Genomic DNA, 23922 nt, shown 5'->3' with positions numbered 1-23922 from the left:
GCCCCCTGCTGGCCCCCCACGTAACGTGTGCCCGTTTCTGCCTCACCTGTTGTGCAGGCAGAGGCTGGCTGGGGCCCCCCCCTCCCTCCCAGGTGCGGTCTGAGCCCCCTGGCCCCAGCGGGCCCCCCCTGAAGACACCCCTCTTTTGCAGACCTGCCTCCTGGACACACGTGCCCCGCAGCCAGCTCGGGCTTCTCCCTGCCCCCCCGCGTGCACTCATCGGACCTCTCAGACCCCAAAACTATGCAAAGCCCCGCCCCCCGGGCCCTGCCGGAGCCCTTGAGGATGCCTGCGCCCGGGGAGCCGTCCTGCCGAAGCCCCCAACGCCTGGAGGAGCCTGGGCTGCCCTTGGGGGCCAGGAAGGACCCCCAGGACCTTGCTGCCATCCCCCACCCTGCCGAGCGGGGCCCCCCAGGGAAGGCAGTGGACCCCAGCCCACTGGAGGGGCTGCAGGAACTGCGATGCGTGGCCCTCCTCCAGGGAGGGGGCCCCGAAGCCACTGGCCCGGCTAATTCTACTCAGGGAGGGGCCCACGGGGAGAGGACCACGGGGGAGGGGAGCGAGGAGGGGGCGCCAGGGCCCTCACGGGGGGCTGGCCCCCCGGCTCTGGAGCGACAGGCGGGGAGCCCCCGAGCCCTGGACCAGGACGAGCAGGACGCATGGCAGGCGCCCGGGGAGGCAGGCCCAGAGGAGGAGGACAAACTGGAGGAAGGAGAGGAAGAGGAGGACTGGGGGGCGACCCCCGACCACAGCCACCTGCCCCGGGTGCTGCTGGGCCTGGACGCCCTGGTGGCAGCCACCATCGACCTCGGGGACTTGCCTGGCGTAGGCCCGCTAGGCCCTCAGCCCCCCGCGGCCCCCGCGCCCCCCAGCCCCGCCCCCCTGCCCCCCAGCTCAGGGATCCCTGGCCTCGCCCTGCTCGGCGAGCTGGCCGACCTGGACCTCCAGCCTCCGCGGAGCGAGTCCGCCCTGCCAGGTGAGCGCCGCCCGCTGCCCGTCCCTCGGGGCCCTGGAGCCAACCTGCAGGCCTGGGCTCCAGTCAGCGGGCCAGACAGCAGGCCCCAGTGCGGCCCACAGCTGCCCCCCTGCCCCCGGGAAACCAGAGCAGGTGCCCGCCCTGTGTCCCCCCCAGCCTAGCTGCCGACTGGGCCAGGGGAGCAGGGCCTCGGGGCAGCACCTGTTGCTGGGGGCGGAACGGGGGGGGGCGTGCAGGGCTGAAGTGGCTGAACTGGGGCCCCACAGCCAGGGGAGGGGAGAGCCGTGTCTCCGCAGGCTCCCCCCAGCCTTTCCCCACCGTGGGCTCCGCAGTCCCTCCCGGGCCCAGGGAGGTGGCCCGAGACCGAGCAGAGGGTCCTAGGCCCCCCGGGACTGGGGTGGCGTGCTCCCGGCCCAGACCTGCCCTGCAGGATGAGGTGCTCCTGGGCTCCCGGGACCCCGGGGTACAGGCAGGGGCTGGGCCGCCCTTCAGTGGGGTGTGGAGCCTGAGGGCCAGGTCCCTGCTTAGTGCGAGGGGATCCCAGACGGCCCCCTGCTGCCGGGTGCCTCACCAGGGAAAGCCCCCTCCCCCCCAGAGGGAGACCCCGCGGGGTGCGCTGCGTTGATATTTATAGAAAGGGCCCACCCAGGCTCAGATCGCGGCTGGTTCTGCCGTGTAAGGACCCTTCCCCAGCGCGCGGGAGAGGCAGTGAATGTTCCTGTGAACTAGTAACCCCGAGGCTGTTGGGTCATCCCCGCCCCCCACCCCCCGGGACCCACCGCCGTGCGGAGGGGAGCCATGCCGGAGGGGCCCTGGGGGGCCAGCGTGGGGCTTGGAGCCAGAGGAGAGGCAGGTGCTCCGGCCCGGCCAGAGCCGCCTGCTGGACCCGCTGAGGGAGGCTGAGGGCGAGCCGAGCGGGTGCTGGTGCCGCGTGTGGCCCTCGGTCTGTGCATGAGCGCCTGCTGGGCCCGCACCCCTCCCTGAAGGAACGCCCACGTGCAGACACGTGTCCTGGGGGGGCAGGGCGGTGCGGGCCCAGGGCAGGCCGAGTGGCCACCTGGTGTTTGGGCTGAGTGAGCTGCCACCACTGGGCACCCACCCCGCCCTCCGCCTGGGCCCCCGCCGTCCCCCCTGGCACCCACCCTCCCCCCGGGCCCCCCAGGCCCCCACCATCCCCCCTGGCACCCACCCTCCCCCCGGGCCCCCCAGGCCCCCACCATCCCCCCTGGCACCCACCCTCCCCCCGGGCCCCCCAGGCCCCCACCATCCCCCCTGGCACCCACCCTCCCCCTGGATCCCCCAGGCCCCCACCATCCCCCCTGGCACCCACCCTCCCCCCAGACCCCCGCCGTCCCCCCAGACCCCAACCGTCCCCCCAGGCCCCCACCACCCCCCCAGGCCCCCACCCTCCCCCCAGACCCCCGCCGTCCCCCCAGACCCCAACCGTCCCCCCAGGCCCCAACCGTCCCCCCAGACCCCCACTGTCTCCCTGGGCCCCCCAGGCCCCCGCCTTCCCCCCAGGCCCCCACCACCCCCCCAGGCCCCCACCCTCCCCCTGGACCCCACACCCCCACCCTCCACCTGGGCCCCCACCCTCCCCCTGGACCCCTCAGGCCTCCACCCTCGCCCTGGACCCCATGCCCCCACCCTCCCCCCAGGCTCCCACTGTCCCCCTGGACCCCCCAGGCCCCCACGGCCCCCGTCCCAGCTCAGCGCTGTCACACACCTGTTCCCCGTAAGTGCAGTGGCCGCTTCGCCGGGAATAATGGGGGGCTGAGCTGCATCCTCACCGGGAGCAGCAGGGCTCGCAGAGGGAAAGCGGGAGAAACGAGGGGGGGCGGCGGGACGAGGAGTGGAGGAGACTGAGGCATGAAGACTCCAGAGGGGACCCCCGAAATCCCCGAGGCCGGCCAGAGCAGTGGGGAAAGGCCAGGTGGGGGCCCTGGGATGTGGGGGTGAGGGGGTCACCAGGTCTGGAAAGGTGAGGGGGCCCTGCCCCTGGCTGAGCCAGCCCGCCCTCACTGCCCCACCCCCACCAGCAGGACCTTAGGGTGCCCGCACCTGGCTCTAGGCCAGGGAGCTCCGTGCCCCTTGGACGTGCCTGCCCCATCCTGCCCGGCCCCACCGGCCACTGCTGCCTTCACTGCCCTCCGTATCCGTGGAGCCCGCACAGCCCAGCCCTGCGCCTCCTGTGGCGGATCCCCCGGCAGACTTGGGGTGCGGCTCTCCTTGTCGCCCCGCCCCCGAGATTAGAGAGCCTTGCAGGGTGTTGTCTGGAGCCCACAGGACCCCAGGTTCACCCAAGGAGCAGCGGGGCGTCAGCAGGCTTCGCCTGAGGAGGGGGTGCTCAGGGCGGACTGAGCAAGCTTGCAGAGCCCTGCCCCGGCCGCTGGGGGCGCCCCCCAACCCCCACTCCCAGCGCCTTGGCCCAGACGGGTGTCCAGGGGCTTGGGGTCCGGCTGCTCCGTAGCTGGGGAGGTTGCCCTCGGGGCCGGGCCGCGCCCCCGGGAGGTTTTGAAAAGCTGTGCTGGCCGGCTCCCCTGCGCCCCTCGGTCACACATTCGTGTCCACGCAACACGGGGATCCTTGTTCTTAACCCGTGATGGTGCCTCTGACCCTGTTCAATTTCAAGGCCAAAGTGTCAGATCTGGGGGGGCTGGCCCGCGTGCACCCTCGTGCTCAGCGCTGCCTGTGTCCCTGCCCCGCTGCCCGCCCCCCGGCCCCGCGCCACCCCTGCCCCTGGAACCAGCCGGCTCCAAGGAGCCAGCCCTCTGAGGGGGGGGGGGCATCAGAAGCACCGTTTGGGGTGCTAGGTGTGCTCATCGCTGCTGGGGTGTCCTGTTCCCAGGCTCTCGGAGGGCGGTGCCGGCGTATGTTCTGGAAGTCACCGCTGCCTGCTGACCCCTGTGTAACCCTCAGGGCCCCTTCCGGCCGTAGCTCCTCGTGGCTTGGCCTGCCTGTGCGTGCTGACCCCCATCTCGGCTGCCAGCCCCTGAGAGCCGCTGGCTGGTCTCTGACCCTGTGCTGGCCCCCCCCGCCCTGCCGAGGGCTATGGCACCCAGGTTTTGAAAATTCTGGGAGTGGCACCAATGCACGGGCAGTGTCTGTTCAGAGTGTGACAGGCACCTGCTCTTCCTAAACGGTCTGGGCCCCACCCCAAGGACTATGCCTGACCCCCCTCATCCTTGGTCCTCACATCTCGGGGTGCAGGGCAGCCTTGGGGTTCTGGGCCGTGCTGAGAAGCAGGCTGCACTGAGGGGTGGTGTGTGCCCGCCGCCCACACACACGCTCCCCCCCCCCCCCGTCTTGACTCCACAGAGGAGGAGGCCGTGCTGACCTTCAACCTGCAGCGCCTGGCCACGCTGGCCTCCGCCTGGTCCCTGCTGGAGGCCGCCGGCTGGGGCAGCCCTCGCCCCTCAGTCCCGCCCCCTGCCACCGACCCCCGCGGGGTCCCCACGCTCACCCCCCGCATGCAGATCCTCCAGCGCAAGGACACCTGGACCCCTAAGACCAAGCCTGTGAGTGGGGGGGGCCCTGAGCACCCGGCCTGGCCGCCCACCTGCCCCACCTGGGGTCCTGGCGGCTCACGGCCCCTGTGCCCTGCCCACCAGGTGTGCCCCCTGAAGGCCGCCATCGACCGGCTGGACACGCAGGAGGTGGAGCTGCGCGTGCAGCTGGCGGAGCTGCAGAGGCGGTACAAGGAGAAGCAGCGGGAACTGGCCCGCCTGCAGCGCCGGCGTGACCACGAGTACGGGGGGAGGGGGGGGGGCCCGGGGCCACTGCCTCGTGGACAGGGGTCGGCCAGCTGTGCAGGCTGCACTGGGAGGGAGCTGGGCGTGCAAGACCCTGGGCCTGGGAGGTGGGGGCCGTGGGGACCCTGGCCCGGCCTGGCTTCCGTGCGAGGACCAGGCTCCGCGGCCATGTCTCAGGAGGGCCTGCCACCTCCCTGGGCCCCGTCGGGGCACAGCACGGGTGTGCGCCTCTGACCGCCCTCCTGTGGCCGCCAGGAGGGACGAGAGCTCACGGAGTCCAGCGAGGCGAGGGCCCGGCCGGCCGAGGAAGCGGAAATACTCCAGCCTGCTGCCCGCCCTGCGTCCTGGGGGCCAGCTCCCCAGGGCCGACGTCAAGAAAGTCAAGTGAGTCCTGGGTGCGTGGGGCACCGTGGGCACCTCGGGCTGGTGGGCACACGGCTGAGTCTGAGTGCTCAGTCCTGAGCCTCTAGGCCAGCCGTGGGCAAACGTTTTGACTCGAGGGCCACCATGGGTTCTTAAACTGGACCGGAGGGCCGGAACAAAAGCATGGATGGAGTGTTTGTGTGAACTAATATAAATTCAAAGTAAAGGAGCGGAGGGGAGAGCAAGAGAACCGGATAGAACAGCCGAACGGGCCGGATCCGGCCCGCGAGCCGTAGTTTGCCCACGGCTGCTCCAGGCTGTCGGCGCCCCTCTGTAGCTCCTGTGCCCAGCACTCCCCTCCCAGAACTCGGGGCCACGGGGCAGGGCGACGGGCACGTCCAGCAGACAGAGCCCCCGCCCTCTGCTTTTGGCCGCCCTCGGCACACCTGGGCTCCTCTCCGGCAGGAGCCACGTGGGCCTGGGGCACCGCCACGGCAGCCCCCCACCCCTGCCCCCCCGCGGCCCCCCCAGCGAGAGGCGGCCTCGTGTAAAAAGCCTCTATCAGTTGTATAAAGCCGTTGGTCACGCTGCGGCGCAGCTCACGGCCGCCGCGATGTTATTATCCATTACCCGCCCGACGCGCACTCCCGGCCGGTATAATTGTCCTTCTCGGCTACAAATTGCCGCTCCCGGCAGGCCCATTTGCATAAATCCTCCAGCTCCTCCAAACGGGATTGGCGCACGCGTGCGCGCGCGGCATCAATCCTGATGATTTGGTAATAATAGTTAAATCGGCACTAAATGGTTCCTTCAATTAAGACGGAGGCAAAAAATTAATCTCGGGGCTTTATGTCACAAAACATTAGCAGACACGGAGAGGTTGCAGGGTAGACGCTCGCCCGCTGCCGGCGGTGGAGAGGACCCGCCATATGGCCGGGGGCCGCCCCAGCCGTCGCCCGCCCCGCCCGCCCAGGTGTCCGTCCCCTGCGGGGGGCTCCCAGGGGCTCCCTTTGGGAACCAGCCAGTGCTGCGGGGGCTGCCGGCCAGGGGTCCTGTCGGGGTGGGCGTCCTGGCAGGGCTGCCCTCGAGCCCACCTGGCACCACGCCCCCAGCCCTGGCAGCCTGTCCTGGCTTGTACCGAAGGCACCTTCTCCCCCGACCCAGAAGCCAGGCCCGGCTGGAGGACGGGGGCCTCGGGACAGGCAAGGGAACCGAGTCCAGGGCCCACCCTCCCCAAGAATCAGGGCTCCCTCCTGCCCGCTCTCCACCCCACGATGGGGCCCTGCCCGGATGGCTGCCGCAGCTGGGCCGAGGCAGGAAGTGGGGGGCTGGGGTCCCAGGGCCAAGCGTGGCTGCAGGCCGGCTTCCTATCTGGCCTACCCTCTGGGCCGAAAGGTCTGGCCACTCTGGCCACACGAGGCCAGGGCCCCCGCCAGGCCCCTCAGGCCCCATCTGTGACTCACTACAATTGCCACCATATGGATGGGGGAGGGGACAGGCGAATGACCCACCCCCCCAGCCCCCATCTGGCAAAGGACAGGCCGCCAAGCTCCCAGCCTCTCAGCTGTGGGGTTCGGGGCAACTGAGGCTTGGCATTGGCAGCTTCCCAGGCGGAGAGGTGCAGGGTCCCCTCCCTCAAGACCCAGGACTGAGGGCAGACGGTGGACAGAGCTCTCCGGCAGAGCCCAGCAGGCCCCGGGGCTGGAAGGGGGAGTCCGGGTACGATGGCCCGCCGCTGCCCGCCACGCTCACGGCAGCAGACACTGGACGGGGCGGGGCGCTCACGGGCATCAGCCTTGCCGGGGGGCCGTTATCGCCAGCCCATTGTCCAGGTGGAAAGACTAAGGCAGTGGTCGGCACACTCATTCGTCAGCAGAGCCAAATAGCAACAGGACAACGATGGAAATTTCTATCGAGAGCCACATTTTTTAAACGTAAACTTCTTCTAACGCCACTTCTTCAAAATAGACTCACCCAGGCCGTGGTATTTTGTGGAAGAGCCACACTCAAGGGGCCAACGAGCTGCATGTGGCTCACGAGCCGCAGTTTGCCGACCACGGGCCTAAGGCATGACCCACCTACACAGTGGCTCGGCCGACAGGGCCTGGCGCCTGAGCATGGCACTGCCCCTCCCTGGCCAGGGGCAGAGGGGACTGCTGGGGAGGCAGGTGCTGGGGCTCAGCACAGCACACTCCCCCCCCCCACCAACGCCCCTGGCAGTTCCCTGTGCCCTGAGGACCCTCCCCGGACCCACCATGGCGCCCCAGATGCCACCACGGGTCTGTGAGGGGGCAAGGCCAGACGGCCAGGTGTGCCTGCCTCTGGCCTGCGCCCACCCGCTCCCCATGCCCCCAGGGCGGTGCGGTCCAGCCTGAGCCTGCTGTGCGCCGAGCTCCGGGGCGACGAGGAGCCCGCCAAGAAGCGGAGCCGCCTGGAGAAGGGCGTCTACCTGGGCCTGCAGCCCGGCTCCGCGGTGAGTCCCCGGCAGCGCACCTGGGCTGGGGGAGGGGCGGGATGTCAGGGGACAGGCAGCCGGGGACAGCCTGGCCCCCAGCCAAACCCCAGCTGGGGCCCCGGTGCTGAGCTGAGCGCACCCAGGCGGCCAATCAGGTCCCTCCCAGCAGAGGCGGCCCCTGGGCGTGCAGGTGACTCAGGCCAGTTCCTCCACGACACACACACACACACACACACCACACACACACACACACCACACACCACACACACACAGGACACACACACACACACATACCACACACACGACTCACAGACATACACACACACAGGACATACACACACACACACCACACACATACACACCATACACATAGGACACTCACACACACACACGACACTCACACACACACACCACACACATACACACCACACACATAGGACACACACACAGGACACACACACAGGACGGACACACACACGACACACACACGACACACATGACACACACACCACCACACAACACACACACATGCGCGCGCACACTGTACACATGGCACACAACACACACATGCGCGCGCACATGACAAACACACACCCCACACACACACGCAGGAGAGGAAGCCAGGGCAGTGTGGGTGCCCTTTCTGGGAGGGAGAGCCCACAGGGCCACAGTGTCGGGGGCATGCACGGAGAGGGGGGTGCTCTCTGCCCCCCAATTCCAGGTGAGAGGTGCGTCTGAGTAGGTGCCACTGTGCACATCCCTGCACCCAGGGCACCCCGACTCCTGAGCAAGGTGGGCCGTCGGCGGGGACGGTGGCAGTGGGGTGGGAGAGGGCACAGGCGCTGGGCCCTGGGCAGGTGCCCCCATGGCCCGCATGAGGGCAGGGCCAGGACGTGCCACCTTCTGAGGCCGGGCGGGGAGGGGGGCACTGAGGGGCTGCCGCCTGCCGTTCCCAGGACAAGGTCCGGTGCGAGAAGAGCCGCGGGCAGGGGGAGCTGGCGGCCACCGTGGCCCGCAAGGTCGCCCAGCTGAAGCCAAAGGTGAAGAGCAAGGGGCTGCCGGCGGGCCTCGGCCCGTTCCCGGGGGGGCGCGTCCGCAAGAAGCTGTCCCGAGCCAAGAGCACCAAGGTGTCTGCGGCCGCCAGACACCCCGCGCCGGTCGGCACCGAGGGCACGGGGGACACGCCCAGGTTCCCGGCCCCGCCCGCGGGGGCCACGGCGCACGAGGCAGGCAAGTCCCCGATCCGGTCGCCACGCCAGGACCTCCGGCCTCAGTCACTCGGTCACTCAGAAGAGGGGGGGCAGTGGCTGGGACAGGACCCCCCGCCCGGGGGCAGAGCCAGCCAGCAGCTCCCGGTGCCCACCGCCCCACCCCCACGGAGGGCCACGGGGAGGAAGAGTGTCCGGCGCATCCTGGAAAGGGGCTAAAAATAGCCTTCTGGGCTCCAGCCCCTCCGGCAGCCCCGCCCCCAGGCTGACCCGGGGTTATCTGACCCCCAGCACCAGGGGCCTGGAAAACAGACACTTCCTCCGTCCGCCCAGGCCCCGCCCGGAGAACAAAGAGGGAGGAAGCAGGAAATGGGCCAGGGCAGGAGGAGCAAGGGGGAGAGGGCTGCTCTGGGCAGGGGGGTCCCCCCCCCCACCCGCGAGGCGTGCGCCCCACTGCGGGAGCTTGAGGAAGGGGAGCGGCCCTGGCCAGCGTGGCTCAGTGGAGAGAGCGTCGGCCTGCGGACTGAGGAGTCCTGGGTTCCATTCCAACCAAGGGCACGCCCCTCAGTGGCAGGCTCCGTCGCCGGCCCTGGTCAGGGCGCGTGCAGGAGGCAACCAGCTGACGTGTCTCTCTCACCCCGACGTTTCTCTCTGTCTCCCTCCCTCCCTTCCGCTCTCTCTGAAAAAAAAAAAGTGTTGGCTGTCACCATCCAATTTCAGGGTTTTTTTTTAAAATATATTTTAATTGATTTTTTACAGACAGGAAGGGAGAGGGATAGAGAGCTAGAAACATCGATGAGAGAGAAACATCGATCAGCTGCCTCCTGCACACCCCCCACTGGGTGCCCACAACCAAGGTACATGCCCTTGACCGGAATCGAACCCGGGACCCTTCAGTCCACAGGCCGACGCTCTATCACTGAGCCAAACCGGTTTTGGCCAATTTCCGTTTTTAAAAAAAGGGAAACGGAGGCAGGGAAAGGAAGGTCAGAGAGGCATCGCCCTCCCACCCCTGTCCGCACACCTCACCTGGACACCTGGACACCCGGACACCTGGCCCAGGTGCCTTCTCCCAGAGCGACCCCAGGGATGACAGTGCCGGGGCTGCGCTCACGGCCCCCAGGGGTCACACTCACACACACTCACACACACACACACACACACACACACACACACACACAGCAATGATCAGCCCTCACCCGGACCCTCCCCCCGCAGGCAGCGGCTCCGACGTCGAGAGCTGCGAGGGCTTCCTGGGGACAGAAGTGCCCCCCAAAGAGCCGGGGCCGGCCCTGCACGCGGGGGCCCCCGTGGCCGTGCTGGGGCCCTCGCCCTCCTCCGTGGTCAAAATGGAGGCCAACCAGAAGGCCAAGAAGAAGAAGGAGCGGCAGGGCCTGCTGGGTAACCGGGCGGCCGGGGCGGGCGTGGGGAGCCGGGCGGTGGGGGCCCCGCAGCTGGGCCCCTGGCAACGGCCCCCCCGCCCTCCCACAGGGGCCTGCCGCCTGTCCAGCCCCGAGAGCGAGGTCAAGGTCAAGAGGCGGACGGTGAAGGCCAAGGTGGGCCCCACGCTGGAGCGGGCGCCGGGCCGCAGGCCCCCGGGAGCTCCCGGCAAGAAGAAAGCGCGGGGCAAGGCCAAAGGCGGCCTGCGGGCCGAGCCCGGGGCCGCGCCCAGCAGGGAAGCCCTCTTCGGCCCCACCCGGGCCTTCCCCTGCCCCGAGGGCGGCCAGCTGGCCAGCGAGCGCCTCAAGAGGGCCACACGCAAGAGCACCATGCTCCAGCCGGGGCTGCGGGTGAGCACGTGGGCACCCCCACAGCCAGCGGGCACCCCCACAGTTAGCAGGCACCCCCACAGCCAGCGGGCACCCCCACAGTTAGCGGGCACCCCCACAGTTAGCAGGCACCCCCACAGCCAGTGGGCACCCCCACAGCCAGCGGGCACCCCCACAGCCAGCGGGCACCCCCATAGTTAGCGGGCACCCCCACAGTTAGCGGGCACCTGTACAGCCAGCGGGCACCCCCACAGCCAGCGGGCACCCCCACAGCCAGCGGGCACCCCCACAGCCAGTGGGCACCCCCACAGCCAGCGGGCGCCCCCACAGCCAGCAGGCACCTGTACAGCCAGCGGGCGCCCCCACAGCCAGCGGGCACCTGTACAGCCAGTGGGCACCCCCACAGCCAGCGGGCACCCCCACAGCCAGCAGGCACCCCCATAGTTAGCGGGCACCCCCACAGCCAGCGGGCACCTGTACAGCCAGCGGGCGCCCCCACAGTTAGCGGGCGTGGCCAGCGTCCTGGGCCCGTGGGATCAGCGCCGGATGGGAAAGGCCTCCCGGGCCCTTACTCTCTGTCCCTGCGCGTGGGACCCTGGGCCCGGGTCAGCCAGGTCACCCCCTGGGCAGCTGCGGGCGGGAGGCTGGGGCCACGGTCACCACAGCCCTTCCCCCACCCAGCAGCGCAGGAACGGGGCCCTGCCCCTGGCCCTGTCGCCCCGCAATGCCAAGGCCGTCCTGGGAAAGGGCAGGAAGGCGGGCAGGAGGACCAGCAAGGCCGTCGGCAAACAGGTAGGTCCCCACCCGGCCCCTGGCGCCCAGAGGGGGTGCCCGGACCCCCTCCTTCCCCGGGAGCTGACTTCTCGGCCCGCAGGGCAAGGGCCACGCGGTCAGCCGGCTGCTGCACAGCTTCTCGGTGGACGAGGACTTCGAGTTCGCCGACAGCAGCAGCTTCTCGGAGGAGGACGAGGACGAGGAGGAGGCCAGTGGGCCCCTGAGCGCCGAGCAGAGTGCAGCCCTGGGTGAGCGGCGGGTGGGGGTCTGGGTCTCTGGGTGAGGGGCAGGCAAGGGTCTGGGCCTCTGGGTGAGGGGCAGGCGGGTGGGGGTCTGGGCCTCTGGGTGAGGGGCGGGTGGGGGCCTGGGCCTCTGGGTGAGCGGCGGGTGGGGGTCTGGGCCTCTGGGGCAGCGCGATCGGGCGGGTGGGGGAGGGGCCGGCTCTGACCCCTGACCCTGCCCCTGCTCCTGCCCCCAGCGCGCTCCTGCACGATCCACAAGGAGGACCTGCAGGACGGGCTGGCCGTGCTCATCCCCAAGGAGGACAGCCTGCTGTACGCCGGCAGCGTGCGGAGCCTGCAGCCGCCCGACATGTGAGGCCGGGGTGTGGGCCGGGGGGACCCCTGTGGCCTGGATGGTGGCCGTGACCCCCAGGCCTGCCTAACGCCTCCGCCCCCCTCAGCTACAGCATCGTCATCGAGGGCGAGAGAGGCAACCGGCAGAGGATCTACTCGCTGGAGCAGCTGTTGCAGGAAGCGGTGAGGGGACACCCGCCGGGGAGGGGGCCGGGGGGCCGGCTGCTCCCCACACCTCCCGGGCACCCCGAAGCTCACCCACCGCTCACGCGTCCGGCCCCGGCTGTACCCCCAGGTTCTTGACGTCCGGCCGCAGTCCAGCCGGTTCCTCCCACCCGGCACGAGGGTCTGCGCCTACTGGAGCCAGAAGTCCCGCTGCTTGTACCCAGGCAACGTGGTCCGAGGTGAGCCCGGCCGAGGCCCCGCCAGGCTGCCAGCCCCTCCCCTCGGGCAGAGCTGCAGGCAGGAGGCCCCCGGAGAGCCAGGGAGGGGACCCGGCTTCCCAGGCCCACGTGGGGCCCAAAGAGCAGGCAATGGGACCAGGCGAGGGAGGTTCTGGGGGGACAAGGAGGGACTCCACTGCACCGAGGCCTGCAGAGGATGGGAGTGAGTCCTGGTCCCGGAGGTCGTGACCTGGCCACGTGGGCACAGCTCCCGGGGTGCACCCTGACCCCCCCCCCCGCCAGGTAGGGGATGTGGAGCCTAATAGGTGGACGGCAGGTGGGCAGGTGCAGCAGGCCTGGGCCAGACGTGAACTTGCACACGGCGTGGGGAGGGGTTGGCCGGCACGGGGTGATGGATGGAGGTAATACTGCCGCTCAGCCTGTGCCGCGGGAGGCGGAGGGGTCTGCCAGCTGTCCCGGCCGCTCCAAGGTCGAATGTGTTCAGGGAGCGGAACGGCCCCAGTGTCGCCGGTCAGGCGCCCGGGAGCCCACCCCCTGCTCCTCCCGCCCCCAGGCAACTCCAGCGCCGAGGAGGAGGACCTGGACTCGGTGCTGGTGGAATTTGACGACGGGGACACGGGCCACATCGCCGTCTCCAACATCAGGCTGCTGCCCCCGGACTTCAAGATCCAGTGTGAGCCGCATGGGCAGCCCCGGAGCTGGGCCTCCCCGGGTCCAGACAGGCTCCCGAGGTGGGGGAGGGGACGGTCACCCCGGCGGCACGGCCCTGAGGCCACGCGTCCGCTCTGCAGGCACGGAGCCCTCGCCGGCCCTGCTGGTGGCCAGTGGCTGCCGCAGGACCAAGAAAGCGTCCTGTGAGGCCCCCCCGCCCAGCGAGCCTGCCGCCCCCAGCCTGTCCCCCAAGGCGCACGATGGCCCCGAGGCCTCGAAGGCCCCCGGGAAGAAATCCGTCAGCAAAGACAGAGCTGGTATTTGGGGGGCTGCCCAGAACCCGGGGCGGGGAGACGCTCTTGGGGGTGCGGGGACCCGGCGTGCCCCTGACTCCCTGCCCCCCGCTACCCCCCCCCGCAGGCAAAGTGGAGCTTCTCACCTCGGGTGTCAAGGCCCCCCCGGGGGCCTCGGACCACTTCCTGGGCCGCCGGGCCAGCCCGCTGCTGAGCTGGTCCGCGGTGGCACAGACCAAGCGGAAGGCGGCGGCCGTGACGGGGGGCAAGGGCCCCCCCGGGCTGCTGCAGAACCTCTTCCAGATCAGCAGCGGCGGCGCCAAGCGGCTGCGGGCCCGGGAGGCGCTGTTCCCGGTGCACAGCGTGGCCGCGCCCGTGTTCGGCAACGGCTTCCGCGCCGACTCCTTCAGCAGCCTGGCCAGCTCCTACGCGCCCTTCGTGGGCGGGGCCGGGCCGGGCCTGCCCGGGGGCGCCCACCGGCTGCTGCGGGCCAAGAGGGCCGAGCGGGGGGAGGCCGAGAAGGGCGGGCGGCGGCGGGCGGGCGGCGAGTTCCTGGTCAAGCTGGACCACGAGGGCGTGACCTCCCCCAAGAACAAGAACTGCCGAGCGGTGCTCGTGGGCGACAAGGACCTGGGCCCCAAGCTGGGGCGGCCCCTGCCCGGCGCCGGCTACGCGCACCCCGCCCTCGCGGGCAAGGACAGGAAGGGCCGGGCGCCCGTGCACCCGCTCGGGCCCGTGGGGCTGGCGCTGCGCAAGTTCGCGGGCCAGGCCGAGTACCCGCTGCCCTGCGACAGCGACTGCCACAGCTCCTACTCGGACGAGGACGAGGACGGGCCCGCGCTGGCGCCCAGCGTGCCCTCCCGCTTCCTGGCCCGCCTGTCCGTGTCCTCCTCGTCCTCCGGCTCGTCCACCTCCTCCTCCTCCGGCTCCCTGTCCACCTCCAGCCTCTGCTCCTCGGACGACGAGGGCTCCTCCTTCAGCTCGGACGACGAGGAGGACCCGGCCCTGCTGCTGCAGACCTGCCTCACCCACCCCGTGCCCGCCCTCCTGGCCCCGCCCGAGGCCCTGCGCTCCAAGGGGGGCGGCCCGCACGCCCACGCCCAGCGCTGCTTCCTGTCCAGGGCCGCCGTGGCGGGCGGGGGCGCGGGGCCCAGCGGCGGCGGCAAATCCAAGCTCAAGCGCAAAGAGCCCCTGAGCTTCTCCAAAGCCAAAGAGGGATCGCGGAGGCAGCGGCTGCCGTCCGTGGAAAACCGGCCAAAGATCTCCGCCTTCCTGCCCGCCCGGCAGCTCTGGAAGTGGTCGGGGAGCCCCACGCAGGTAGGTGGGCCCCCGGGCGCGTCGGGACCCCCTCGCCCTCCCCTCTTTCCTTCTTCGATTCCAACGGAAAATTGGGAAACTCGAGGGGAGAGCCCAACAGCCACCGTGATCCCCGAGGCAAGGCCGCCGTGGCCATCCCCTCCGGTCCACGCCTTTGCCGGGATAACCCTGGACGGGCTGCGCCGCAACGGCCGCCCTGTACTTTGCCGGGGGGGCGGGGGGTGGGGGGGCGCCTTGTCGCCAGACACACCAGCCCCGGAGGCCGGGAAAGCGCCTCTGTGCCCGGCTCTTCCTCATGAGCTGCGGCCGTCCCTGCGCTCAGACCCGCGTCCCTTTAGGGCAGCCTTGGGCAAACGACGGCCCGCGGGCCGGATCCGGCTGTTCTATCCGGTTCTCTTGCTCTCCCCTCCGCTCCTTAACTTTGAATTTATATTAGTTCACACAAACACTCCATCCATGCTTTTGTTCCGGCCCTCCGGTCCAGTTTAAGAACCCATGGTGGCCCTCGAGGCAAAACGTTTGCCCACCCCTGCTTTAGGGGCACACGGCCCTGACGTCGTAACCCGCGGCCCCAGCGTGGACCCCCCGGGGCCTGGGCTCCGGCCGCTGGGCTGCCCCGGCTTATCCGGGAAGGCGCCCACACCCACACACCTGCACACAAGACAGGCCCCGTCCCCCCCAACTCCCTGGCCCCTGTCTGTCTGTGTCCCGCCGCCTGGCCTGGCCTGGCCGGCCCTCACCCCGGCCTCGGTGCCCGCAGCGCCGCGGCATGAAGGGCAAGGCCCGCAAGCTGTTCTACAAGGCCATCGTGCGCGGCAAGGAGACGCTGCGGGTGGGGGACTGCGCCGTGTTCCTGTCGGCCGGCCGCCCCAACCTGCCCTACATCGGCCGCATCGAGAGCCTGTGGGAGTCCTGGGGCAGCAACATGGTGGTGAAGGTCAAGTGGTTCTACCACCCCGAGGAGACCAAGCTGGGCAAGCGGCACAGCGACGGGAAGGTGGGCTGGGTGCTGGGCCTGGGGGGGGGGGACTCTGTGGGGGGGGTGCACTGGCTGGGGCCCTGCCGGGGGGTGCAGGGGGGCCGGGCCGGCTCTGACGCAGGTGCCCCCCCAGAACGCGCTGTACCAGTCCTGCCACGAGGACGAGAACGACGTGCAGACCATCTCCCACAAGTGCCAGGTCGTGGGGCGCGAGCAGTACGAGCAGATGACGCGAAGCCGCAAGTGCCAGGACCGGCGGGACCTCTACTACCTGGCGGGCACCTACGACCCGGCCACGGGGCGCCTGGTGACGGCCGACGGCGTGCCCATCCTGTGCTGAGCCCGCGCCCACCGGGGGCGCCGCGTTCGGAGCCGGGGGACTCGGACAGACGCCGCCGCCGGCCGCCCCACCGAGCAGGAGGTGGGGGGGGGGGGGCGAGTGAACAAATATGCAAACCAGCGAGGCAGGATCCAGGCCTTTTCTTCCCCTGGAGAGAGTGCGGCCTCGGCACCCAGCCCCACCCGCCCGGGACCCCGTGCCCGCCGGCCCGCCCGACCCTCTGCTTCCCCCGCTCCCCCGCCGCCCCCTCCCCGCGGCTCACGAGAGAGTAGAATCCAAGCCATAGCTTCCCTAGTACCTCTGGCTGTCCCACCAGGGAGAGCAGAATCAGGTGTCTGTCTATTTATTTCTCTGTAAATAGTGTGTTTCTGCGGGAAGTTTTATGAAAAAAAACACGTGGGACAGGACTTGTTTCCCCGCGTGCGTGACGAGGATGTGCGTGTGCGTGCGTGTGTGCGGGGTCTGTTCTGGGGTTTTCTTTGAAATGCACTGTCTCCTCAGCCTGGCTGCGTCCCGGCTGGGCGTCTGTGACCACAGGGGCGGGGGTGGGGGGGGCCGAGCCGAGCTCTGGGGGGGGCTGTGTCAGATGGAGGTCACACACGAGTTTATTTCATGTGAATCCATCTCCCGGGCAGAACGTGTTGGGGGAGGCCCCCCGGGAGGGGGTTCCTGGAGTGGAAGCTGAGCCCCCCCCCCCCAATCCCCGTGTGGCCACAGACACGTGTATCTTACCTCTGTTTCAACGAAACAAAAATGAACAAATGTTTTCAAGTGTTGGATGAGACAGTGATGTTTTGATTTCAGTTCCTGAATATTCCAAGTCCTTTCTGATTCCCGCTTGCCCGGCCCCTGCCTGGAGGAGGGAGACCAGCCCGCAGCCCTCGGGGGTTCCGGGCCTTTCCCCGAGCCGCTGGGCAGGGCCGATGGTGTTGGGGGGTCGGGGGTGGGGGGGCTGGGCGCTCGCTCCAGGCCACACCGGTGGGCACCCCAGGCCTCAGCAACAGGCCAGACTGAGACCCCCTCATTCTGCCCGTGGAACTGGTCACCTCGTCCCTGCTCCTGAGGCCTGAGGGCCGGGCAGACCTTGGCCCCGGGGCCGTGCCCATGAGGTGCTCTGAGGACCATGCGTCCCCACCAAGAGCCCCAGGAGAGCCCCCCGAGTTCACCCCGGCTCCTCGGGAGGCGCTCGTGTGTGACCCACAGACACAGCCCAGGTTCCCGGGAAACGGGGTGTTGGCGGGTACCCGGCACCCCGACCCCGGCCCCTCTGTCTTTCTGACCAGGAAACCCTGCGGCGGCCTGCAAGGCCCTCCTCCCCCTCCCGGCGGCTCTGTGGGAAGCGCAGGGACCAGGAGGGGGTCCCGCACCCCAGCTTACCTCCTGCACCCCACTCCCCCTCGCCTCCCCACGAGTGCAATATTTCATTCCTGGCGGCCGTCTGCGTGGGTAGACGGCAGCCCAGAATCCGAGCCCGCGGCGCAGGGCCGGGCCCCCTGTCCCTGCTGACCGCCCCTGCGGGTGCCTGCTCCTCGCACTCTCTCCCGCCCCCCCGCCCCCCCGCCCCCCGTCTGCGTGCGTGTGACCCCCGCCCGGCAGAAGCCCGGCTGTTGTAAATGTGTAAACTAAGAGGGGTGGGTTTTTCAATGTAAACACTAAAAACAAACAAAAACAGAGGTTTTATGAGCAGCAGACTCTATGTAAATGCATTTTAGTATTAAATTTTTTATCGATAACTTGCTTAAGAATAAATATATGAACTATTGTTCCGGAACGGTCCGGAATCCTAACGGTGCCTCCGTGTTCCTGTGTGTCGCACGGGGATCCCCGGAGGCCCCGGAGGGCGGGGTCTCTGCAGACGTGTCCCCGCCGGGCCGGGCCGGCTCCCGGGTTAGCCGCTGGCCGGCACGAAGCCCCTCAGGACGTGTGACCAGAACGGCCTTCGGGACCCCCGGGACGAGGCTCCTCGCCTTGTAGGTCTCACCTGAGCGAGACAGGTGTGCGGCCTGGCCTGTCCCCTGTGGGCGGCGGGCGCCCTGGAGCGGAGGAGGGGGGTCAGCCCACGGGGGGGGGGGGGGAGGGAGGTCCCCAGCGTGCTGCCGCCTCAGGGACAGGGCGGGTGACACAGGTGGGGTGACGTCCCCTTGGGGGCCAGCGGGGAACCACGCCTGCTGCCAGGTCTGGGGTTGAGCCCTCCCCGCCCCCCGTTCAGCCAGCACGGCAGCCACGGCCTCCGACAACGCAGCACCCAGAACGGCTGAGGGCAAGGGCGAGGACGGCCCCACCGCCGAGACCGGGTGGCTCTGGCGCGGGGCTCCCTGCTGTGGGCAGACCAACAGGGACAGCCAAGGGGCCCACGAACAACTGCCCCAGGGGGTCCAGGAGGGCTCCCTGGAGGCGGCGGCACCTGGCTGTCCTGGAGGAAACGGTGCCGGGAGGCGGAGGGCCGGCCAGGAAGACCAGGCAGCCAGGGAGTTCGGGGCCGACGCTGGAGCCGAGTGTGGCAGAGGCCCGGTCGGAACCCATGGGCAGGGCGGGGTCGTGGGGCCTGGCCTGCCTGCGGGACAGCGGGACGCACGGAGGCTCAGGCAGGGGGTCAGCGGTCAGACTGAGACCCCTCGTTCTGCAGCCCCTGGGGGAGGAACCGGCACCCAGAGGAAGGTCCTAGGCCCCAGGGCGGAGGCAGGGGCGCAGGGGGGGCTGAGGGGGCCGGGGGGAGGCCGCCAACAGGCCCGGGAAGGTGGGCAGGAAGGAGAACCGGAGGCAGGACAGCTCAGGACAGAGGCGGGGCTAGAGCAGGGTTAGGGGCGTCCCCAGGATCCGTTCCCGCCAGCCCCGCCGCCTCCGCCCTGCCCCTCCCTCCATCCAGTCCCTCCCTGCCCCCTTCCCAGCTCTCATCTTAACCCAGGTGACCCTTGCCCTCCCTCCGGAGCAGGCCTGGGTGGGGCGGGGTGGGCACGGAGGGCTGCGAGCCCACGGGCGGGGCAGACGTCCACACTTTGATGGAGACGAACGAGCCGTTCTGGGGAACGCTGGAGCGGGACAAGCGACGGCCGGGAGCGAGATCGATAAAGTGATGTTTCGTCAGGGATGGAGGACAACCTGCCGATCGCAATTCGCTTTCAATACCACAGACCAACTGGGGCCGCGGGCCTGCGTGGTCCAGGGCCCCGGCTGGGCGAGGAGGCTGGGCGAGGAGGCTGGGCGGGATGCGGAGCGGACTCAGGCCCCGCGGGGAGGGGAGAGGGGGGAGCTCTCTGGTCCAGCCGGGCGAGAGGTCATCTGGGCACTCAGTGGCCAAAGGCCAGTGGCCCGTCTGGCCCCCGGAGGCCGCCTGAGCCTGTGCGGCACGGGGAGACCGGGAAGGAGGGACGGCCTCCGAATCCCGGTGCCAGCCGGGACGTGGGCGCCGTGGACGGGACACCGGGAGCTCCGTCCGCTCCTGCCAGGATCCTGGGGTCTCCGCCTCCCACCGCATGGCCCGCGGCCGCCCGCCCGCCGCTCCCCGGGGCTCTGTGTGAGCAGCGCCCTCCCAAGCTGCTCGTCCTCTAAAGGTCAGGCCGCCCCCCCCCCCCCCGGCGGGGCTCGGTGGCTGAGCGTCCACCTGGGAACCTGGAGGTCAGGGTGCGATTCCCGGTCAGGGCACAGGCCCGGCTTGTGGGCGCCATCCCCAGGGTGGGGCGTGCAGGAGGCAGCCGGTCCGTGATGCTCTCTCATCGTGGATGTTTCTCTCTCCCTCTCCCTTCCGCTCTGACATCAATAAACATGTATTCTTTAAAAATAGTGACAGCCCTGGCCGGTGTGGCTCAGTGGATGGAGCATCGGCCTGCAGACTGAAGGGTCCCGGGTTCGATTCCGGTCAAGGGCATGTACCTTGGTTGCGGGCACATACCCAGTAGGGAGTGTGCAGGAGGCAGCTGATGGATGTTTCTCTCTCATCGATGTTTCTCTCTATCCCTCTCCCTTCCTCTCTGTAAAAAGTTAATAAACTATATTTAAAAAAATAAAATAAAATAAAAATAGTGACAAAAAGCAGTCTGTAGGCCTGTCCACCCACACCCCTCGGCGCGGCCCCAGGGCGGCAGGCGCTCTGGCTGAATCCGACGGGTGCCACTGAGGAAAAGCCTCCAGGTGGCAGGGCGGGGGGGTCAGGGGGGACACCCAGAGCCTCCCCGGTCGGTCGGCCACGGAACGGCGGCTCCTCAGCTCGGCTGCTGCGAGGGGCGTTAATCCATCCTTTCTGGGTGGAGCCTTCGCCACCTCTGAGGTGGGCCCCCCGCCCCCCAGGTCAGGAAATCTGTTTTCACTTACGAGGCACAGGCTCAGCCTCCGGAGCCCGAGTGTCGGGGACGCCGCACTGACAGGGCGATTACGTGTGTCACCCCTGGCCGTCCGGCCCCCTCTGACCCTGGGCTGGCACCCGAGCCGGGGGCTCCCCGAGGGGCTGCCGTGGCTCCCCTCCTGGGATGCCTGTTGGGTGCGGCCACGCCCAGGCACAGAGAGGAACAGCGAGAGAGAGAGAGAGAGAGAGAGAGAGAGAGAGAGAGAGAGAGACACACACACACCCTACGGTCACCTGACCCTGGCAGGGCCAAGCAGGGTCCTCTGCCTTCTCCTTCACAGTGACTGGCTTTGGGGCGTGCACGGGGCCCCCCAGGAGGCGGAGTGAACACAGCCCCCCCCGAGCAGCCAGGTGAGGTTCTAGCGTCCACACCACGGCCACCGGCCGCCTCCCGCCGCGGCGCCTGGGACTGGGGGGGCTGCCTCTGCAGGCTCCGCACTGGGCCCCCAGCACCCATCCCGCCCCGGAGGCCAGGCAGGAGCGGGCGCCCGTTGGCTGCTTCCGCGTCGGCATGTTCTATGGTCACACGTCACACCAGCTCCCTGTTCACCGGAAATGCCTATCGAAGCCGGCGTCCTGCTTACCTGGGGACAAGGGGTTCATCTTGCAACCCAACTGCCCGACTGGATCGGCGCTCCTCGCCCGCCCGTCCTAAGCAGCGCGCCCAGCAGCTGTCTGTCCATCGTGCGGCCGAAGGAGGCACCCCCCCCCGCCCCGAGAGGCCAGGCAGGCTCTGGCGCAGGAGGCCCGGCAGCAACCCCCCCCACCCCCTGCCGCCGCCGCCAAACCGGGGACCTGCCACCGAGGGAGAAGCAGCAGGGGTTCCAGAGGCTCTGTGCAGGCCCCGCCCCCGGGGACCCGGGCAGCTACGGACGGAGGTCTGGGTGTCCGAGCCCTGGGTCCACAGCGCCCCGGGCGGGGCCCGGCCATCTGGCCAGACACGAGGGACTTGGAAGGAGCCAGTGACAGATGCGTCGGGCGGGGCGGGAGGAGGCAGAGAGCGGGTAGACGGCGCGGACTGTGCCCAGAGGCTGAGCACCTGCCGGCCCGTGCGATGCCACGAGAGCTCCCCGCACAGAGTTCTTTTTTTAAAAAAAAATGTATTTTATTGATTTCTTACAGAGAGGAAAGGGAGAGGATAGATAGTTAGAAACATCCATCAGCTGCCTCCTGCACACCCCCCACTGGGGATGTGCCCGCAACCCAGGTACATGCCCTTGACCGGAATCGAACCTGGGACCCTTCAGTCCGCAGGCCGACGCTCTATCCACTGAGCCACACCGGTCAGGGCTCGCACAGAGTTCTTGATCGCCAAGGGCCCGTGACCCACCCCGGGCGCCCGCCATCTCCCCTCCCCCACCGGCGCAGGCACAGTCAGTGGGCGGCAGAAGGGTGAGCCCAGGACCCACGGAGAACCTTCCCGAGTGCTGCCCTGCCCGCGCTGATGAACACCCCGGCGGCGGCGGCAGCAACCACAGGTCTCCCATCGGCTGGACTCCGTGCCCCGGGGCCCCCCGTCCTGGCGCCGCAGCCTTTGCCCTCGCCCAGAGCAGACACCCTTGCATGTGGTGGTGCCGCCGCGGGCCCCGAGAAGCCCTAACTGCTCTGGGAACCCCACGGGACCCGCGTCTGAGCACGGGGACAGCCGGGAGCCACGTGAGGCCTTCCCGCACCCACAGCCCAGGGGCCACACAGCCTGGGGGAGGGGGGTGGGCACGGACCCCATAGGGCTGTTCTCCCTCCGCCCCAGGCCCGGAGCCAGCAGCCTCTCGGGTGCCGCCAGGGACCTGGGCTCTGCCTTCGGTGCTGCCCCAGGTGGCTCCCAGGCGCGGGCACTGCCCCCCCCCCCAGGGCCAGGACCTGTGGCCGCCCCGAGCGAGCGGGAACAAGAGGGTGGGGGCGGCCCATCTGGCTGGGGACGTGGGTGGGACGGGGGACGTCAGGAGCGTCCCTCTGTGGCAAGCGGACGTGCTCATGGGGACCTTGGCCGCCCCAGGAGCATGAGGCTGCACCTGCCACCAGGGAGGGAACCGGCCTCAGAGGCAGCGGGAGGGCAGCGCGGGCAGCAGGGCGGGGCCGGGGCACCGCCGGGGGCCGTGAGCCGTGGGCGAGGGAGAGCCTCTCGCCAGGCCCGGCCACACACTTGCTGTCTCCTCCCTCCTCCCTCGGGGGGTCCGTGTGCTGCTGGTGGGGACACTGGCCTCTACTCAGGCAGCGGACGCTGGCCCAGCCTCACCAGGACTCGGAGGTGGACGTGCCCCTCGGACTGGGGTCCTGGTGGGCTTGTTTGTTTTCAATATATTTTTATTGATTATTGACTTCAGAGAGGAAGGGAGAGGGAGAGAGAGAGAAGCATCGAGATGAGAGAATCATGGACGGGCTGCCTCCTGCACGCCCCCTTTTGGAGATGGAGCCCGCCACCCAGACCTGTGCCCTGACCAAGAGTCAAACCCTGACCTCCTGGGTCACAGGTCGATGCTCAACCCCTGAGCATGCTGGTCAGGCAGGGCTCCTGGAGTCAGGTGGGGCGGGGCGGGGCGGGGAGGGCAGGTGTGTGCGTAGGGCACTCGTGTGTGTGTAGAGAGAATGTCTGGACACAAACCCCCGGGTGGGCTCGGGGGAGGGGGGAGGGGCGTGGCCACCCCTCTGTCCCCCACAAGAGGCGGCAGCGACAGCTCTGGTCAGCGAGGAACCAGGAGATGAGGAACATCTCGGGGAGGGAGGGGCCTCGTGGTCCTGAGCACCCCCACCAGGCGGGTGGATGTTCTGGAAAGTTCTCAGCGAGACCTGCTCCCCGTGGCCTGTGTCCCCGCCAGGTCCCTCGGCAGCCACCTGCCTCCCCGCCTGCATCTAGTCCCGAGTGCACCCCCCTCTCGGTGGCTCTCCTTGATTGCTGGGCCTCCCACCTCTCCCCACTCCCTCCCCGGCCCCACCCCATGCTCCCGGGACCTCCTGTCAGGTTCTGGGCAGCCCTGGCCGGGGTGGCTCCGCGGGTGGGAGCCGTGTCCTGAGCACCAAAAGGTGGGGGTTCCATTCCCGGTCGGGGCGCAGGCCCAGCCGGGACGCGTGCAGGAGGCAACGATCAATGTTTCTGCCTCACATCAACGCGTCGATGTTTCTCTCTCTCTCCCCCTCCCCCCGCCTCTCCCCCTAAAAATCCATCTGAGAAAACGTGTCCTGGGCCCTGTGCTCTCTGAGGCCGGCTCCTTCTCAGTCCCAAGGTCACGGCCAAGTCAGGCCAGGCCCTCCCAGCCGGGAGCCCTCATCACAGCCGTCACTTGCATTCAGTGTGGATTCCCTTGTGCACTTCCCAGCACACCCCTGCCCCCTGCTCCCACAGCCCCTGTCCCCTCCCCTCCCGCTGTCCTGCCCCCGCCTCACCCCCTCAGCACCCAGAGTCCCTCCCAGCCCCGCTGCTGCCATCCATCCGCACTCTGCAGCTCCGGGCCCCAGGCCCCCCCAGCTCCGCACCCGCCACCTCCCAGCGCTGAGCTCTGGCTCAGTCCCAGAAGAGTCAGGACTGGAGCCCCCGCGGCTGCCCGGCGCTGGCTGGCCCAGCGGCTTCGCCTCGCTCCGGGGATGCTCCCTTCCCGCCGTGGAAATGGGATGACACCTCCACCTGTGAGCATTGTACCTACAGGCCTCCAGGGTGGCACAGGGTCCCCAACCCCAAACGGCTGGCGGGGAAGGACAGGCCGCCCCGCGCTGGCACCACGCTGCGGGGACG

At 69.4% G+C, this 23922-nt stretch overlaps 1 protein-coding gene across 6 annotated transcripts in view; it reads left to right on the top strand.

Moving 5' to 3' along the window:
• The window catches only part of BAHCC1 (BAH domain and coiled-coil containing 1), a 62235-nt gene extending 44600 nt beyond the window's left edge, over positions 1 to 17635 (top strand). For 5 of the 6 annotated variants that reach the window (XM_080677722.1, XM_080677724.1, XM_080677726.1 and 2 more), the window contains 17 exons: positions 152 to 976; positions 4295 to 4494; positions 4588 to 4724; positions 4984 to 5112; positions 7447 to 7564; positions 8503 to 8780; positions 9977 to 10544; positions 11208 to 11315; positions 11398 to 11545; positions 11776 to 11890; positions 11980 to 12055; positions 12168 to 12276; positions 12830 to 12949; positions 13068 to 13244; positions 13348 to 14537; positions 15298 to 15534; positions 15650 to 17635. In XM_080677722.1, coding sequence (XP_080533848.1) covers positions 152 to 976; positions 4295 to 4494; positions 4588 to 4724; positions 4984 to 5112; positions 7447 to 7564; positions 8503 to 8780; positions 9977 to 10544; positions 11208 to 11315; positions 11398 to 11545; positions 11776 to 11890; positions 11980 to 12055; positions 12168 to 12276; positions 12830 to 12949; positions 13068 to 13244; positions 13348 to 14537; positions 15298 to 15534; positions 15650 to 15856 — 4742 coding nt within the window. In that variant the 3' untranslated portion in view covers positions 15857 to 17635. The remainder of the gene's footprint in view (positions 1 to 151; positions 977 to 4294; positions 4495 to 4587; positions 4725 to 4983; positions 5113 to 7446; positions 7565 to 8502; positions 8781 to 9976; positions 10545 to 11207; positions 11316 to 11397; positions 11546 to 11775; positions 11891 to 11979; positions 12056 to 12167; positions 12277 to 12829; positions 12950 to 13067; positions 13245 to 13347; positions 14538 to 15297; positions 15535 to 15649) is intronic. The other variant, XM_080677725.1, reaches the window with a different exon arrangement.
• The last annotated feature ends 6287 nt before the right edge of the window (positions 17636 to 23922 follow it).

This window comes from Plecotus auritus (genome assembly GCF_963455305.1).
Source record: "Plecotus auritus genome assembly, chromosome: 7".
NCBI lineage: Eukaryota > Metazoa > Chordata > Mammalia > Chiroptera > Vespertilionidae > Plecotus > Plecotus auritus.
The sequence above is the reverse complement of the archived record's forward strand: the minus strand, read 5'-3'. Positions and strand labels throughout refer to the sequence as shown.